The 20,651-nt window shown below is 38.1% G+C and overlaps 1 protein-coding gene across 4 annotated transcripts in view; it reads right to left on the bottom strand.

The window, feature by feature from the left end:
* LOC127423957 (fibroblast growth factor receptor 1-A-like) overlaps positions 1 to 20,107 on the bottom strand; it is an 88,339-nt gene extending 68,232 nt beyond the window's left edge. For all 4 annotated transcript variants that reach the window (XM_051668679.1, XM_051668677.1, XM_051668678.1 and 1 more), the window contains exons 1-2: positions 19,524 to 20,107; positions 3,285 to 3,455 (exon numbers count right to left, since the gene is read on the bottom strand). In XM_051668679.1, coding sequence (XP_051524639.1) covers positions 3,285 to 3,387 — 103 coding nt within the window. In that variant the 5' untranslated portion in view covers positions 3,388 to 3,455; positions 19,524 to 20,107. The remainder of the gene's footprint in view (positions 1 to 3,284; positions 3,456 to 19,523) is intronic.
* Positions 20,108 to 20,651: the final 544 nt, after the last annotated feature.

The raw sequence follows: 20,651 nt of genomic DNA on the forward strand, positions 1-20,651 counted from the left end.
TTATTGAGATGCACCTGTATGTCGCACGTGCTATAAAAAAAAAAAATAAAAAAAACAAAAAAACAAATCGGTCTGTGCAATGAATACATTTACCACAGTAGCACCTGTGCGACACATTTTTGCATGTGTGTGAGACAGAGCCGCTTGTTTAGGTGAAGTGAGAGTTTGTAGTTTGCTTGTTTATGTGTGAGGTTAATCAATGGCGCATCGTTATTTTACTTGGTAGTTGTAGTCTATTGTGCAATTCAAAATCATGTCCCTGCTGCGAAGAGTCCTTATATCCAACACCAATTCCCACAGTTCCTAGGGAACAATCCCATAATTCCTATGCAGTTGCCTCTATGCCATTTCCTCAGCTAGCAAGTCTCAGCTTGAGTTAGATGATGACAGGAAAATGAAGTGGTATTTTCAAGTGCTCAACCAAAAACCCAAACGAGCCCGCGAGGAAGAAACAAAAGAAGCAATACTGCCAAATGAAATTAAGGGAGAAACGAAAGGGAAAATTTATAGATACAATGCAGAGTGGAAAAAGGATTTTCCTTGGCTAACTTTCGATGCTTAACAACAGCTCTTGTTCTGTTGCTGGTGCACGGAGGCTCCTGAAAAGTTTAGAGAAGACAATCCTTATGTAATGGGTAACAGCATTTTAAAAAGGGATAACAATTTTTATTTTTTTTTTGGAAACACAGCACTTCCCAATGCCACGCCAGGAGCCCAAATAGGAAAGAGTGGCCAACAGACATGCTAGATCTGTGACACACACACACACACACACACACACACACACACACACACACACACACACACACTAGCAATGATGCAACTGTTGACAGTGTGAGTCCAGTAGAGGAGTGTCTCAGTTTGGGTGAGTTTGCTGGTTTGCAAATAAAACAGTTCTTTTATTAAGTGATGTCTGCCCACAGACCCACTGATTTGTCCTGCTAATTTGAAGTGTAATATATGGATGTTGTTTGGATTGTGATTAGTGATATTGGACTATATAAACTAAATTGACTTGATGTTAAGTAAGAGGCGTTATGTTCCTGCAGTCTGCCATTTTGGGCAAATAAAGAAAATGTTTGTCTGAAAACATTTCTTGTTAAGGTTTGGATTTTGTGTGCCCTGTATGCAACATTAATGTCCTTTGCCAGTCACATGCCTGTTTAAGTGATAAACTGCACTATTTTTGGTTGTTTTCAGAGATGGTAACAGACGTTTTATACTTGTGCTACAATTGTGTGGCCTGTGCTACAAAACTTTCAACCTTTGTAGCACCAGTGCAATGTGCAAAAAAGTTAACGTACAGCCCTGTTTTCCACCATTGGGCCGAACGGTTCTGAGCACGGTGAGTAACAGTTCCAATAGCATTTTTACTTGAGCACAGTACGATTACGGTACAGTACAATTACAAACTATTCCCAGCATGGTTTTCTCAACTAGGTTAGCTAACCATACTCAGGTCTTAGAACCGTGCTGGTTCTCCGTGCCTTTGGTGACGTGGCGACTTATGATTGGTCACTTGCTCAGTCAGTCCATTCTAATCCTGATTTCACAGCACCACAATTGAAAAATAAACCATAAACGTGTCAACAAGCCCAGAGCAGATATCTATTCAGCCCGATGGTGGAAAAGTACCAAATGTGTCAATGTGGCAACTATCCATTTATGTATACATTCTGACTCAAGACCATTCTTGAGTCTGGACTCAAGTACACCAACTAGCCACTTTACAGAAATTAATGACAATGCTGATGATATCTAGTATAATATCAGCTAGAACACATTTCAGGTTTGGTGTCGATGAAGAGGTACTTGAGCCTTATTAATGGGACTGTGGGGTACATAAAGATGACAAAGTTGGGAAACACTTTGGGTTTTAAAAAGCATGAAGTCCCATTGTTACAGCATAAAAGGGTAGTTTTTTTTATTTTCCCACTACTATAGTCTTAAACATGCTCAGACGTTACATTTCACCAACTTTCTTGTGCAAAGCAAGTTTCCATTAAGAGTAGGGACCACAGATCTATGCTTCACCGACCTGCACCCATCTATAAAACATGCTTATTTTTCCCAGAAACACGATCTCCACAGTGGAATAGCACCACAGGGCGGAGTACTTTCTACCTCTTCTTTTAAAGGCAGCAATTTATAGCGTCTACAGTAGTCTACTCTTCCCTTGACAACAAATACCTTCTCATTACAAAAGGAGGAGAGTGAGACAACGGGAAGGGAAGAGAGAGAGAGATAGAGGGGGAAAAGAGAAGAGCGGTATTTTTGCTTAGCCGGAGGCTACAGATGGACTATTTCACACCTTCATCTCTGGGGTAAATTCAAACCAACCTGGTTTATTTAAAGCCTTCACAGTCGGTCAGACAAGAAGAGACCACTTGTTTTATAATTGCTGTAACTGTAATGTAAGGCATTTAGAAGTCTCATGAGCTTAATGTCTTTCCGAAATCCCAAAAGAGGACGATGAAGCTACGGAAGCATGTTTGGCCTGTGAGAGGCACTAGCACTCGCTCCGCTGGAATATTGCCAAGAGACACATTTTTCAGGGTTTTATTTCAGCTGGTGTGTTTTTTTCCCCCTCCCGTTACCCATTCTTCCATTCCATTTATAGCATAGAGAGGTGGATATGGAGAACGAATCATACCCAAGTTTAAATTTCCACAGCTTAGAGTTGAATGTGCTTTCCCTCCTGCATGCAAGTAACACTTTCTCTTGGCTAGGCTTGGTGTACTGGAGATATGAGTTTGGTCTGAGTATATAACGGTCCATGGATTTTTCCATACAGTCATACTGCTTTAATCGTATATCAGACAGCTTATTTTAAAACTTAAAAGGGTGATATCATGTAAAACAGGATTTTCCTTGCTCTTCTGTACTGTTTTATTACATACTACTACCACTTTTAAAATGCAAAGCTCCCTCCCAAGTCCACTCAGTCCATTCATGAAAACTAAGACTCAAATGAGACATTTAGAAATTCATTCTTATGGCAAGCTTAGCCAATCATAACGGAGATCATTTACATATAGAAGTCTTAAAGATACAGTAGATGTACTGTACATTTAATTCTAAGGGTCAGCAAGAGGGTGGAAAAGATACATGGTTATACAAAACTAAATTAATCTTGACAAATATTTCAAGTGAACTTAAGCTACAAAAGTGTAGGATATGGCGCCTTATTAAAAATATTTTAGTGAGCCTAAAGAAGACATGCAAAGATGGCAAATCTTTAGCTATAAGATGTTCTGATACTACAGAAATGATAAATAACTTACCCTCATCTTGGGTGGTGGGTCTGCCCTGGGACTGAAGAGCCTGAGTTAGGAGTACTGAAATCAGCAGCAACATAGTCTTCATCATCATCATCATCATCATCATCAAGGGTCCTCTACATCTGAACTGTTCACCCAGCGCAGCTCTCCATAAACACAGCTAGGACATCAGCTCTGAGTTTGTGACCGAGAGAGAAAACCAGAAAACAATTCTTAATATTCTATTCACAATGAATGATACACTGGTGAATGAAAAACGATATGAAATGGCATTTGAAATACATTCAACTTCCATATTGTGATGTATCACTGAGTTTATTTAGTGGAAAATAAATAATATAAGGACTGATTAATATAAGGTGATTTTCTACACTGAGATTAGACTGGATCATGAAAAGTGGACAATGATATTACTGGTTAATATTATTTTTCCCCAGTCTGCACGGCCTTGGTTAGGTCAGCAAAAAGTGTCACTACATTTTGATGAAAGACTATGATTGTATTTTTGTAGATAAAATATGCATTGGGAAATCATACAAAATGAGACAAGGGGTATTTTTTAATAAACAGGGTCAGTTTTGATCTAATGCTGTCTTTCATTACTGTTTTCTGAAAGTTTATGAACTTTAAAAATGTTATGCATTTTAGACTGCTGCACATATTCAAGCAAAACCTGGTTCTTTTAAACAAAACCCAGAGAATTCCTGTAGTACACAGAAAACTTACAGAATACACTTTGATGCTGAAGCAGCACAGATCAGATTTTCATATAAACAGCCTGATAAAACTTCACTCCAAACCCATTTCAGATGCAACCATGAATACGACGACGACGGAAAAAAACCTTGTTGTATAAGGCCAATAGTGGAACAGTACGACCTTTAACAACTCAAGGACTTTAACCATAGATTTTCCCCTAGAGAAAAAAGCAAGAAAGGCTGGTGATATCTAACCTACAGAAGAGAACATTTTGTGTCCAGATTGAGCTTGCATCAACAAAAATTAACAATTGCAATTTGAACACCACACTAAAGCAGTTAGGCCCTAAAAATAAGGCAGTCATCACAAAGGAGTTCCTTTTATTTATATACAACATAACTATAAAATGAACATAAATGGTACATTGTAGGTTGCATACATCTTGATGTACATATTTTTATAGTTGAAATAGCAGTTATAGTAAAGTTCATTGTGGGGCTCACACCATCTGTTTGTTCTCATACACAGCAAAATACACACAGAGACAGAAACACAAACACACTCACATCCGAAAAAGTCCTCCTTCTCCCTTTCACAGAGATCTATCATCTCTGTGCTGGTCAAGACCCCAGCATGACCCCGAAACACCATTTGTCCTGCTAGTTATCGGAACTCCTCATTCAAACATTTACACATTTCGACACACAGCCCAATACAAATGGACTGGTCTGAAAAGAGGAATGTTTCACAATTCATTTGGCAGATGTTTTCCCTTTTGATTGTTTAGCTGGGGAAATTCTACAATAGTCAGTCTTGGATTACAATTAAGATTTTGTCTTCACAAAATGTTGCCTAAATAATTCGAAATAATTTTAAATTGCTATAAACCTTTGAAGCAAACTAAAAATTGTTTTGTTTTGTTGTAAAAGTCGTAGCCTAAGAATTAAACCAATTGATACCTCAAAGCATTCAACTTATTTAGAACAGATCTTTCTTAGCTCTAAGTTTTCCAGTCCTTCCATTTCTATTCGGGAGAAAACACTACAGTGAAAGAATCCCATTTACTTGCTTACAGACTCCTATACAGGGAGTCATATCTAGGGACCAGAATATCATAGATTTGGGGGTGGGCTATTTTAACTTGGGCCAGTAAGAAACCACCTAGAAACCACCCAGAACACCCTAGCAACTGCACAGCAACGCCCTGGCAACCACCCACAAAACCTTAACATTGTGGCGGCAGGTTTTGCACAGGCAAGTACCTTTTTCAGAAAAAGTAAAAATCAAGTTCTTTTATTTTATGAACACAAACACATATATGATGTATTTACAAACACATATAAAAGCCTTCACAGAGTTTGTCAGATTATTTTCCAAGCTATACCAGCAGCTGACTCAAACAACAAACCAATAACCACCTTTATCAGGCCAAAACACATAAGCTTTTACACACCCCTCAGATACATGGCCAAGATGTAATTTAGTCAAGAAGAAAAAAAATATATAATTCTATGACCTCTATATGACTAATATGATTGTGTTCTGTGTGGCAGTAATGTAATAAGCATCTAGCTTAAGCACTCTATAAGAAACGATAAACGTTTAGAGGATCTGGATAAAGAGGACATGTGACATTCTCCGATTTGCTACCTTTTGGGTAACTTCAAGCTACTGAAAAGATTCTAGCTAAACCTTAATCTTTCACATTTTATATGTCAGCACACTCTGGATCGAATTAAGAACCAACCCAATAGAGCCGTGGCCTAGCGATTAGCACACATGCTGACACATAGAGCTATTGTGCTCATGTGGGCAATGAGTTTGAATCTGTAACATTTCCTGATCGTAAAACCCTCGTCCATATCATTATCTGTCCTATTTTTAATTTTCCAATTTTTTTTTTTGAGTGATTACTTCCATGTATTGGTATTACAAAACCACCAGTTTTTATTTTTTATTTTACTTGATTTAACCACGACGGCCATCTTTGTCATGGCACACGATAAATTTTGGTTATGCAGTTGTTTACGGAAACCTCAATATCTCGGTTCAGGATAGTCCTAGCTCCTTGGAACAAAAATGTATCTGTAGAGCACATTACATGGTACATTTCACACATTCTTGTTCCTTAAGGGGGTTGCACACCGGACGCGTCTGGCGGATGACATGGCACGTTCTAAAATTAGAAACAACTGTTTTCAATGAAGGTACGCACACTGCCGCCACCACTCGCCGTCTGTTGGCGGCGCCCAGCTACGACTCCGGAGGCTGCTCAAATTTTGCCGCGTCACAGAGCGCAACTCGCATATTTTCCATTAAATTCAACCCAAATCATTATCAAAAGACATCAATTATTAACTTTAGCGTTCTTCATTCTTGAAGGGAAAAACCTTGGTAACTTTTGCAGGTACTGTCTGCAACCTGAACTGCATCGACGTGCCCCGTGATTGATACCTGTACCGTGCCCTAACCACGATGCGGAGTGGCGCTTCTCATCCGGTGTGCAACCGCCTTTAGACTTAGAACTTAAGTCCTAATGTAATGCTCAAGATTGCTCCAAGTCCCACTTATAGGGTCAATTTATAATGGGAAGGGTTCGAGTCTCAGACTTAATTTGTTTTTAGGGGTACCTAGGTAAGTAGAGTGTGCATGAAGAACATTTCAGGTTTGAGACTTCTCTTATTTATTTATTTATGGGGGCGAGAAAGTGCAATCTTTTAAAAATTCCCCTCACTTTCGGGTTGAATATCTCTGGTGGGGGACCAGACAGGAACCTGAAATTTTCACAGAAATAAGTCCAAGTAGCATTCTGCTGTAAAAAAAAAAAAATAATTATTTGAGATTCCACTGGTTACAAAGCTAGGGCTAGTAGACATCTGGGGAAAAGCCTACTTTATTCATACATTTTGAGAAATGAACAGATGTATTACAAGCACAACAAATAATAATAATGAACAGTATTTTACAGTAATTATATGATTGACATACAATAGCTTATGCTTGTCAATGAGGTCTAAAATGTTACTATTGATATTGGCAACAGTGAAGCATTATCTATCACAGGGTTCTTCAAGTAGTTCATAAACAAAAGCATTTAGTTTTAAGTAAACTTAATGAACTGTATGTGGAGTTTAAAAATCAGCACCCACTGTTAAAGATAGGGAGATCAAAATTTTGTGAACTGAGGCCAAAATGGCGTGTGCTGGAAGGAGCATCTGGAACTGGAACTGTCTGTGTCTGCACACAACATAAGAACATCAAGCTGATGGTTGAGTCAGCAAAGCTAAAGTGGACTACAAGGACTTGCTGGAACTTCTAGTCTGTGACAAACAGTTATGACTGCATGCTCAACAAGTGTGACCAGTGTCCAGGTATTGAGGCCTTACTGCAAATGCTTGAAGAGTCAGATTAAGATGACACACTTCCTGATAACATCACCTTTAAGCAGTGGGTTATGACTGACAGCAGATATGATCACTGTCGTTCTCCCTAGGGATGAATTCTCCGTTTCTCTGGCTGAGAAACTCAATGCGTTAAAGGAATAGTTCACCCAAAAATGAAAATCTGCTGATAATTTACTCACCCTCAGGCCATCCAAGATGTATCTGAGTTTCTTTCTTCATCAAAACAGAATTTAAGACTTTTAGGATTTCATTTCAGGCCTGCTCCTCTAAGCAATGCAAGTGAATATCCTCCATTTTTTGATGGTCCAAAATGCATATTTAGGGTGCATCAAAATAATCCACATGACTCCAGTCGACAAATAAAGTTCTTCTGAACGCAAACGGTTGATAATTTTTAGAAACAAAACAATACTTATATACTTTTTTAACTACAAATGTCCGCTTCCGTGCATCTCTGTGACGTACGCTCATGAGAGGGATGACGTAATCTCGTTGGTAAGGTCACGCGTCATGTGGAGGAGGAGTCAGGAAGCGCGTCATTGTTTACATTGTTTTTTATTTTTTTATTATTATTTGGAAATGATTTTTTTTTTTTATTTTATATTGTTTTTAAATTGTTTTGGACAATTTTAGTTTGTGAACGGCACAAGTTTCTCTTGTAAACAATGATGCGCTTCCTGACTCCTCCACGTGACGCGTGACCTTACCAACGAAATTACGTCATCCCTCTCATGAGCGTACGTCACAGAGATGTACGGAAGCAAACATTTGTAGTTAAAAAGTATATAAGTATTGTTAATAAGACTGAGACTCGATCCCTTCCCATTATAAATTGACCTAGCAGAACTTTGAGCAATCTTGAGCATTACATTAGAACTTAAGTTCTAAGTCTAAGGAACAAGAATTTGCAAAATGTATTTATATATGTACATGTACCTTGTAATGTGCTCTAGAGATCAGTTTTTGTTCCAAGGAGCTAGGACCATCCTGAGCCAAGATCTTGAGGCTTCCATAAACAGCCGCATAACCAAAATTTGGCGTGTGCCATGACACAAAGATGGCCATCATGGTTAAACCAAGTAAAATAAAAATAAAAAACTGGTGGTTTTGTAATACCAATACATAGAGGTAATCACTCAAAAAAAAATAATAATAATAATAATTTGAAAATGAAAAAAGGTCAAGCAACCAACTTTACAATTAATGGACCACTTGAGATGGACTGACCTAACGCATCAATACAAATAACAAAAGGCCATAAAGGTTAAAAAAAAAAAAAAAGAAGAAAATTAGAAACACTGCAATATTTGTTATTGTTACCAGCTATCCAGCATACAAAGACTCTAACAACTCTTTAATGAACAAGCCATTTATCCACAGTGGGTCCACAACCACAAAAGCTCTATACAATTCAAAACGAAAACTTTTACAATAGTTTCAGAATATATGTGGTAATACAAAAGGATCACTTTTTTTTTTTTTTCTCATTTAATATATTGTTTTCCAATGTAGCCTTATAATTGATTCAACAGGTCAAGAATCCTTAAAATATGTTTTATAGGACTTTAACAGTTAAAAATATTTTTGAGGGGAAAAGCGCCAAATGGAAGAAAGCTTACAAGTTTAGAAAGAAATTTTCAAAAGTTTACGACAAAATCCCTTGGCTAAGATTCTGCTGAAGTAAATGTTTGAATACTTTAAATATATATATATATATATATATATATATATATATATATATATATATATATATATATATATATATCCACTAATTATGCAAACTATTTCTAACTGAAACAAACAGCAGAACAAACATTCAGCTGATTATATATAATGTCTTTCCACAGTGCTCACTTCAAGAGAGAAAAGGGGAAGGGAAAATAAACAGAGAACAAGAGAGGGCATGGAATAAAAAGAAATAGATCAAGTCAAGTGGAAAGAAAAGTTAGTACCCTAATTAATGGACCCCAGCATGCTTTTCTCTCCTTCTGATCATTGAAGGGGAACATGGCAAGTGTTTTGAGCAGGCCCTGCTCATTACCGCTGCCTACTACTGGAGCAGAACATTCCAGAGAACAGCATTGGTTTGTGTCGGAGACGGGACGCCTGACCTCAATCATTCCAGCGCCAGTGGGAGCCAGAGCCACAGAGTCCTACCGAACCGGGTGCCGCCAGACATTCCATGGGGAGGCCATTAGGGCTGGGCTAATGCACATTACCTACAGACCTCTTTACTGTTTCCTCTCCTCCTCTTCCCTTTTATTATTTTCCAAATCACATATTCTCCTCTAAACACTCTAAAATCTCTGTATTAATCCTGTCCAGGATTTTCTTGAAAAAACAAGAAGCCGGATGAGCCCCCATCTAAATCTAATATTGAAAAGAACATCACATTTTAATTTTCAGACTGATCTCACAGTGAATTCCGTGACATTCCGTGGCCAAAGCTAGAAATGTTGTTAGACCAATGGGCATGTGTGAGCTTCAGTTTCCGGGTGAAATATCCATGCAGTGGTGCCAAAAGTGATTGAAAAGCGAATTGTAAATTATATAATAGAGTCAACAGTATTAACCGTACGGCCTAACCCAAACCCCAGCACTAAACATAATCCTCAGTGGAGTAAAAATGTAATCGTAGAGGGAAAATGCAACCTTCAAATAAACACTAAACACTGATTATGTGAACATGATTACTTTCTGGTTTCCGTAGGACCAAAACCCATGTCTCAGAGGCTGCTCGTGCAACCAGTAGTACCACAGGAAAAGATGCCTGATGGGAAATGCAGCTCATCAGTAACTCAGAATGTAGTCAATTTTAGGGTACGGGAACATTCGGTAGCAACATTCAGTAGCAATGTAGACTTTCTATGCACTCATGTCAGAAAAAACAAGATCCTGGACAAGCCCCCAATGAATCTGATTGCCAGTAAACATCCAGGAGGTGGACATTGAAATTGTAAAATCTTACAAGATCCTGGGTGTCTACCTAAAAAATAAGCTGGACTGGTCTGACAATACAGATTATTTGTCTAAGAAGGGTCAAAATCGTATCCACCTCCTGAGATGATTGAGATCCTTTGGTGTGTGCCGGTATTGCTTAAGACTTTTAATGATACTGTGGTAGCATCTGTCATTTTGTATACTGTGGTATGTTGGGGTGGAGGGATTATGGAGAGAGACAAAAAATACTTAATAAATTGATCAGGAAGTCTAGTTCTGTCCTGGGGTGTCCTCTGCCCTTCATAGATGAAATAGGACAGAAAAAGATGGTCAAGAAGTTGTCTTCTATCATAACTAATAACTCTCACCCCCTCCATGAGACAGTGTGGCCACTGGTCAGCATGTTCAATAAAAGGGTTATTCATCCACACTGCTCAAAAGAGCATTATAGAAAGTATTTTCTTCCATCTGCCATAAGACTGTATAATCAATATCACACATGATTGGCTTGACTATTGTGCAATTTTTATGGTAATAGTACTTAGGTTGGTGCAATATTGTATGAAGGTTTTGTTCTTTTTATATTTTTATCACTTAGGATGTGCTGCTGTAACGTGAATTTCCCCTTCAATCAATAAAATTTATCAAATCAAATCCAGTTTCGATAAGAGAATCACATTATCACACCCTTACCTTCCATACCTGCAAAAAAAAAAAAAAAAAAAAAAAAAAAAAACATTATGCTAGGAAAACCTTTTGTTGTTTTGTTATGGACTTAATAATGTAAACAAAATAAGTAATTGTAAGTGTCTCTTCAAGAATGAAGACTGTTAAACTTTGTTTAAAGGGTTACATGTAATGAAACTCTCCACACAATGTCTCATATTAAAGCTCTCAGACAGTCGTGTAATAGTAACTTTCCTTTAAAAAGCACTGGCCGATACTTTGCTGTGCCAGCCCAGCCCAGCCCTGCCAGCTTAGTAAATTAGAGGGCAAAGAATTCCTCTTCACTCCAAACTCTCAACAACATACTTCCACCGGAAGAACACCCACAGGAGAGCACCACTTTTCTTTTCTCCTTCATTCAATTGCATCCTTTCATTTTCAAACAACATAATGCTACAACAAGATATCCACAACTGACCAAAACGTGGTTTGTAAGCTTCTCTAACACACACAGACAAACAAAGCAAAGAATTGTGGACAAGAACCCTACATTTTGTTTAAAATAGAATTGTATCAAGGAAATGTTTCACCCAGAGAGAATGGTTTAAATTATTCCAGTGAGTTACTAAGGATAAAGTATAGCTGAACAGCAAACTCTGAATGAAATTAAAACTAGCCTATTCCAGAATAGACATGATTATTGACTTTGATTAATGTGACTCCCCACGTAGAAATACTGCACGTTTCAAACTTATGCTTTCAAGCTAACACCTTCATTGCAAACTACATTTACAGCTGACCTGTTTGGAGCAAGCAACTGTAAAACACTGTTCAGATCCAGAGGGACCAGCGGCCATAATGATTTCCCCTCCAATTAAAGCAATTGATGTAATTACAGACGCAAACGACTGTATTAAACAAGGTCGGTTACAGGTCTTGAGTATTTCAATGGTTGAATATTACTCAAGAAAGCCATCATTAAAATCATATCAGAATCAGATTGAGCTTTATTGCCAAGTATGCTTACACATATAAGGAATTTGTCTTGGTGACAGGAGCTTCCAGTACACAACAATACAAAACAGCAACAAGACTTTAAAAAAATAATTAAAGTCCCTCTGGATCTGACCAGTGTTTTTACAGTTACTTGCTGCAAACAGGTCAGCTGTAAATGTAGTAAGGTAAGCAATAAAACTACAACTGAATAGGACCAGACGTGTCTGGGAAAAATTTGTATTCCAATGACATTCCAGATCAAAATATCTAAAACACAAATTTTAAGCTCTAAAAAACATGGTGCTATAGATGTATGATTTGTCTCTTTAAGGGATAGTTCACCCAAATATGCAAATTCTGTCATCATTTACTCACCATCATGTAGCTTCAAACCTGTATGACTTTCTTTCTTCTGTGGAACAGGAGGAGGAGATGTTAGGCAGTATGTTAGTCTCATTCAACATTAAGGCTACTTTCATAGTATATTTTTTTATCAAAGTGAATGGTGACTGAGGCTAACAATCAGCCTAACATTGGTTCTGTGTTCAGACTGATCTCACAGTGAATTTGCAAACAGAAGGCTGACTTTTCTTTAGCTAAAATAGATCTGTACTTACCGAAATGCGAAACACTGCCCCCAACTTGCCAAAGCGGTAAATTGTTAGGTGTATGGGCACTTGCAAGTTCCATTTTGTAATATTCACGGAGGGTAGCCAAAAGAGAGTTGCAAATAGGGGTGTAAATCACAAGTTTCATCACGGTATGATCTTATATCGATTCTCTTAACCAGTGATCCGATGTTTGCTGATACCGCAAAGTCTGTCGCAATGCATTTTTGATATTATGTGCTTATTTGATATTATGTGCTTATTTTACACAATCAGTTACATATACAGGTGCATCTCAATGAATTAGAATGTCGTGGAAAAGTTCATTTATTTCAGTAATTCAACTCAAATTGTGAAACTCGTCTGTTAAATAAATTCAATGCACACAGACTGAAGTAATTTAAGTCTTTGGTTCTTTTAATTGTGATAATTGTGGCTCACATTTAACAAAAACCCACCAATTCACTATCTCAAAAAATTAGAATATGGTGACATGCCAATCAGCTAATCAACTCAAAACACCTGCAAAGGTTTCCTGAGCCTTCAAAATGGTCTCTCAGTTTGGTTCACTAGGCTACACAATCATGGGGAAGACTGCTGATCTGACAGTTGTCCAGAAGACAATCATTGACACCCTTCACAAGGAGGGTAAGCCACAAACATTCATTGCTAAAGAAGCTGGCTGTTCACAGAGTGCTGTATCCAAGCATGTTAACAGAAAGTTGAGTGGAAGGAAAAAGTGTGGAAGAAAAAGATGCACAACCAACCGAGAGAACCGCAGCCTTATGAGGATTGTCAAGCAAAATCGATTCAAGAATTTGGGTGAACTTCACAAGGAATGGACTGAGGCTGGGGTCAAGGCATCAAGAGCCACCACACACAGACGTGTCAAGGAATTTGGCTACAGTTGTCGTATTCCTCTTGTTAAGCCACTCCTGAACCACAGACCATGTCAGAGGCGTCTTACCTGGGCTAAGGAGAAGAAGAACTGGACTGTTGCCCAGTGGTCCAAAGTCTTCTTTTCAGATGAGAGCAAGTTTTGTATTTCATTTGGAAACCAAGGTCCTAGAGTCTGGAGGAAGGGTGGAGAAGCTCATAGCCCAAGTTGCTTGAAGTCCAGTGTTAAGTTTCCACAGTCTGTGATGATTTGGGGTGCAATGTCATCTGCTGGTGTTGGTCCATTGTGTTTTTTGAAAACCAAAGTCACTGCACCCGTTTACCAAGAAATTTTGGAGCACTTCATGCTTCCTTCTGCTGACCAGCTTTTTAAAGATGCTGATTTCATTTTCCAGCAGGATTTGGCACCTGCCCACACTGCCAAAAGCACCAAAAGTTGGTTAAATGACCATGGTGTTGGTGTGCTTGACTGGCCAGCAAACTCACCAAACCTGAACCCCATAGAGAATCTATGGGGTATTGTCAAGAGGAAAATGAGAAACAAGAGACCAAAAAATGCAGATGAGCTGAAAGCCACTGTCAAAGAAACCTGGGCTTCCATACCACCTCAGCAGTGCCACAAACTGATCACCTCCATGCCACGCCGAATTGAGGCAGTAATTAAAGCAAAAGGAGCCCCTACCAAGTATTGAGTACATATACAGTAAATGAACATACTTTCCAGAAGGCCAACAATTCACTAAAAATGTTTTTCTTATTGGTCTTATGATGTATTCTAATTTTTTGAGATAGTGAATTGGTGGGTTTTTGTTAAATGTGAGCCAAAATCATCACAATTAAAAGAACCAAAGACTTAAACTACTTCAGTCTGTGTGCACTGAATTTATTTAATACACGAGTTTCACAATTTGAGTTGAATTACTGAAATAAATGAACTTTTCCACGACATTCTAATTTATTGAGATGCACCTGTATTATCTCACAAATGCAAACCAAAATATAATTTAAATGTTTTATTGAGCTCTCTGAAAAGTGCAAATCCAGTATCCACATTGGGACACCCACAACAAAATAAGGTACTTCAGTTGTTGAAATTTTTTAAATTATATAAAAAATAAAGTCACATATGTGATCATCAATCGTTTGATGAAAGCTCATTGCCTTGTGGAATGAGGTAAACACTACAGTGACAATTTGTCATCTCTGCAACAGTCAAGCACATCATTCAATCCAAAATACTTACATACCCACGACTTGTTTCTGACAGAAGAATATGTGCTATCCATGTCTTTCCTTGGCTGCAATTTGTATTGAAAAATTGTGTTCCTGTGATAAATTTTAGTAAGGGTATTATTGTCTAGATGTCAAAAAAAGTCTTGAAATTGATGCTGGTGCAAAGCAGGTGTTTTCTCTTTCCCTCTTCAGCATTGTTCAGAATGTCAGGGCTGTCTAGCTGTTTGGCATGGATTAACTGCTCCAGAGCACTTTAAAATAGAAAATCCTCATGTTGAATTCAAATGGGTCGCATTCGCCACGATATCAAGGGAAGCCTGATTTAATTGCTCATGTGCTATTCTGTCACTGTAACTTGCAGTTGACAAGAGCACACGGATAGAGCAGAGCACAACTTCAGGCTTCCATCAACCCCACGCACATCCATGTCCCACATGAAAAGCATATTTAGCACTTATAAAGCAAGATGAATATCATAAGGTTGCTGCATTGCCTGACGGAAATGTGTACGGACATGACTGGCATTAGATTGTCAAAATAAAGGTGCATATTAAAGGTCAATACATCATGATGGCGCCGTGGATGGCAGCCTCGGTGTGGAGCGCTCCTATTGCTTTGTTGTTTTTTCTGCATACAGAGGGGAGGTTGAACAGCTGGCTGTCTGGTGGAGTCAAAACAACCTTGAGCTGAACACTCTCAAAACAGTGGAGATGACGGTGGACTTTAACACTGACCCCACTCACCATTCTAAACAGCACTGTGGCAGCCGTGGAGTCATTCAGGTTCCTGGGCAGTACCATCTCACAGGACCAGAAGTGGGAGACCCACATTGACTCCATTGTGAAAAAGGCCCGGCAGAGGTTGTACTTCCTTCACCAGCTGAGGAAGTTCAACCTGCCACAGGCGCTGCTGATACAGTTCTACTCAGCAGTCATTGAATCTGTCCTCTGCACTTCAATAACTGTCTGGTTTGGTTCAGCTATGAAATCAGACATCAGAAGACTACAAAGGTCAATTCGGACTGCTGAGATGATTATTGGTTCCCCCCCTCCCCCCCCCCCTTCAAGAACTATACACTTCCAGAGTGAGGAAAAAGGCTGGAAAAATCACTCTGGACCCCACTTACCCTGCCCATTACCTTTTTGAACTGTTGCCTTCTGGCCAATGCTTCAGAGCTCTGAGCACCAGGACTGTCAGGCACAGGAACAGTTTTTTCCCTCAGGCTATCAATCTCATCAACAGTTAAATTGCCCCATTGAGCAATAACTATGTGCAATACACAGTTTAGTCTTTCTTATATTTATCCAACACATCCAACCTCTTCTGCCATTTCATTCCTCTGGAAAAAAATAATTTAAAAAAAATTGCACTGTACATAACAGATTTGTATTTGCACAGTACATAACAGATTTGTATTAGACTGCACTTCGTATGTGTGAGTATGTATGTACATATGTGTATAACTTTTTTTTTTTATTATTGTCTATGTCTTGCTGCTGTTTTTGTATTGTTGTGTACTGGAAGCTCCTGTCACCAAGACAAATTCCTTGTATGTGTAAGCATACTTGGCAATAAAGCTTATTCTGATATAAAAAAAAAATATACATCAATGTTTATACGTTGCATCAATGACATCGCATCATTGGTTATTTGATCCATGCATTGATCCAGATGCAAAAATGTCTGATAGGAGATGGCGCTCATCAGTGAGTCAGCATAATGTGTCTGATCCTAGGGTACCGGATCTATCAGAAACAACATGCAGACTTCCTCTGTGACCATGTTGCTGTGTTCCATGTATGAAAGTAAATTACAGCGTTGTGAAACAACATGAGGGTGAGTAAATGATGACAGAATTAGCATTTTTAGGTGAACTATCCTTTTAATAGGGAAATAGATTTAATAGATCATGCTTTCTGCCTTTAACTGCCTAAAATATCAAGCTGACTGTATTATGCTCACTTTGCATTTCATCTTGCAGCATGTCTACATAAGTCAGCGCATGCTCCAGCCAGCCTGCATGTTGCCATTCAGAAACTGCACCGCTCTCTAGTCACGTATAACAAGTGAAAGGGTGGAAACTGTCCGTGAACATCTTTACTTAAAATGACAATTGCCACTTATCAGCAGGGAAGGTTTCTGGAAGGAATAGTGTGTTTAAGTGTATGTAAGACTTTGATGACAAGAGTATAGCAATGTTTAGAAAGTTCGAGAATGTATAGCAAAGTCCAAAACTGAAGTGGGGGATGTCTTCGCAGTACTCTCAAATTATCTAGTGAGTGATGAGAAGGAAAAGAGGGACTGACGCTGTGTGGTCGTTGCAGAATTGCCTTGCCATGCACACAGTGACACAACACAAGCCTTGGAGCACAGTAAAATGCATCACTCAGTGAGGATGCAAATTAAAATCTTTTTATTGATCTCTGTGAAAGGTGCATTTCCTCTGCTGCACAAATAGGGACTCAAACAGCGTCTTTTAGCTGGAGAGTCATTTCAATTCAAGACATTTAAAGCACATGAAACACTTCCAGAATTTAATGTGCAGCACAGATTTTTTTTATGAAGTTTTCATGAATTCTGGCTTTCTGCCAGAGTGCCTTCCAAAGCTATACTTAAGTATATCCATGTTGATGTTCTTTTTACTTCAGAAAGATAAACAACTGCAAGAACGAACATGCCCTTTCACATCAAGATTTAACTTCAGGCATTTATTTTGGCTAAGGGTATCTAAAAAACTCAGGTATGGGGTGAATACTGTTTTGACAACTTTGATTTCTGTGAAGAAAAATTTTCTACTCAAAATGCAAACAAATTTTTAAGAGCCCAACTCACATGAAAGAAAATATCATTCATAACCCTGCAGGGCTCGAGACTACGACTAAAATGGTCTCAAATGCGACCAAAAATAATTGATTGCGACAATAATTTAAAATCTAGTTGCCAGTGGCGACAGTCGGATTGTATGCGTTTATATGCGGTTTTGTCAGATATCATCTTGTGAGTTGAATATATTTTTAGAACACGCACAACCAGTGTGTCTCGTGCCGCTTTTCACCCGTTCTGTTTCTGACGAGCTCGCTGCACCGCACGCAACAACAAACCCGAGCGAGAGAGTCCTGAACAAATGACTCTTTTGAACCGGATCTTTTTCATGAATCACCCGAAAAGAATTGAGGGTTTGAACTCAGGAGCTCAGGTTAGCAGTTTGAATCAGATTCACTTTCTCAACCATCAGTGAGCTCACAACTGGGAGCGCAGACATTTCAAAATAAGAGTCCCTTGTGTATTTCATTATAATTAAAAGTCCCGCATTATGTAACACTTTTTTCTTCTTCTGGTAATTACTGATTGGGATTGAAATAGCACAATACACTGCATCTGGGATTTCATTCAATTTGCACTCTTGTAGTCTCTGTGTCTGAGCCATCCGGTAACAGTAAAGAAAGACTAAGGCAATATTCAAAAACAATAAAAAAAATGTTTTAATATATATATATATATATATATATATATATATATATATATATATATATATATATATATAAATAATCAAGCTTTTGATAATTAGGACAATTGAGGGACTCATACACAATTATTACACGAGGTGCAAACATTCAATGATGTTCAAGACGACAGCACACTACTATATGCATACTATATGTAAAATCTGTAATGTAGATTCTGAAGAGCAGTACTAAATAAAAAAATATTTTATCTCTTATATTTGTATACATTTTTAAGGGGTGTGAACATTTATGAGACAAAAGGGAATGTAAACGTATCTTCTCGACTATGTATACTGTTTATTAAACCTCTGATTAATGGGTTATCAGCTGTCTTCCTTTTCTTTGGCTTCCCATCTCGTTTCTGAACAGCAATCTAAATCGAGAAAATCTGTGATTTGGCTACTAAAAACAGCCATTTGGCTCCTTAATGTTTCAGTTTAGGAGCCAATGGCTCCCAAGTCATTTTTTTTAGTCTGGAGCCCAGCCCAGCAACCAAATAGATCACAAATCCAAATGAACACACACACACACACACACACACACACACGCGCGCACGCACACACTTTTCCACAGAAGCTACAAAGCGAATGAGAAAATGCATTCACCTGTATGGGAATTACAACATATATTTAGTTACTCTTGAAAAAGTGGCTGTATTGTTGTGTTTGGATAATATGCTCGTACTCGTTGTACTACATGGATTTAAATCTGAGATTTAGGCGACAGCGCGCGTAGTAGTATCGGCACGCGCATCAACGCACACATCTCACATTTAAAGCCATTTGATGGTGAAAGCCAATGTTATCTCACAGTGTTTTCTCAATTTCAATTTCTCACGTGCTTCTTTGCATAAAAACAATAAAGAGCAAAAACAAAATGCCAGACAGCATCAGGAGAAGTCTTAAACACTGCACAGTCAAACTATTTTCAATTAAACCACTGCAAATCATTTCAAGAAGCAATGGTATATGGACTCTTTTGGTTCAAAGAAAAGATCCTTACAGAATAATACAATAGAAAAATATAAATAAATAAAAATAGATTATTCAAGATACGGCGCAAGATAGTAAACCGACAAAAAGAGGAAAGAAAATATAGGCTAATGCATATAAATGCACACATTTCTGGAAACTTAATGTAACTGTCATCTTACTCGTTTAATGCAAATGTTTATAAAAACGTAAGGGGACTGTAAAAACACCATTACTCTTATTCAAATGCCAAAACAACAAAGAATGTTTATTTTAATACAAACGAGCAGACTGATTCAACGCCTTCACAAACGTTACTCACCTGTTCCTTTCTGAAAACAGTCGATCCCAAATAAGATTTAGCAGAAGTTCGTAAAAACTCGTTCCCGATGTTTAGTCACAGGATGAATCTCCACACTTCTCCCTTTGCCGTCTTTCTGGTCTCTTTGGTTTTAGAGGGTTTTAAAAGTACCACTCGGAATTTACTGGAGGGTTTTCGATTGGCCGAGAACTCGTTTGAAATCGGTGAAAATACTCAACGGAGGCGCGTGCTTGTCCTGAAGATCGCGTTAAGATTTCGTCCAAGTAACAACGTTTCAGACTTACTGTATCAACAAATTAAAGTCTGTGTTGTCTGTTTTTCTTCTGAAAATCCCACCCGTGTGGTTTTTGTTTGTGGCCATGCGAAAAGAAGGTAGAGGAAAAAACTTTTTACCCCAATCGCCACTTCAGTCGAAAATTCACTCAAAAGTTACAACTTCGAGCCGCCGTGTTCGCAAAATAACTTTACTTTTCCATCGTTTGATGGTTTGTAGATAGTCCGTGGTGTCGGCCTCCCCAAGGTCTTCAGAGGATACGGCGAGATTCCGCACTCACAGATGGAGGAGTGTGAGCAATCTCACACACTCTGACATCACCAAGAATAAAGACCTGACTCCCCCCTCCATCAGTAACACCTCAGTACTTCCAAACAGCTCTCCCGGTGCACACTGGGATTGTAGTTTCTCTAACACTGAACCCCTCTTAAATACAAGAACATTCAAACTTTGAAAATAGATACCATACCATTCTAAATAGATATACAATAATAAACATTCTGAATAGATAGATTTACCTTTGTAAACTTTTAAAATGGACACAATAACATTCTACACATGCAACATTATAAAAAGATACAATAACATTGATTTTTTTTGTATATTACAATTGATATATTCACATTCTAAAGTTTTATTTTTATTTTTAAATTGATAGCATACAGTAACATTCTAAACATTTAACAATGTAAACAGTTACAAACGCATTCTAAAAACTGAAACTGCATTCTATAACATTCTAAATAGATGCGAGAACAAACATTCTAAATATATACATTATCATTCTAAACTTTTAAAATAGTCACAATAACAGTCTAAATATTCAACATTCTAAACAGATACAATAACATAGT

This window comes from Myxocyprinus asiaticus, chromosome 33 (assembly GCF_019703515.2).
Source record: "Myxocyprinus asiaticus isolate MX2 ecotype Aquarium Trade chromosome 33, UBuf_Myxa_2, whole genome shotgun sequence".
NCBI lineage: Eukaryota > Metazoa > Chordata > Actinopteri > Cypriniformes > Catostomidae > Myxocyprinus > Myxocyprinus asiaticus.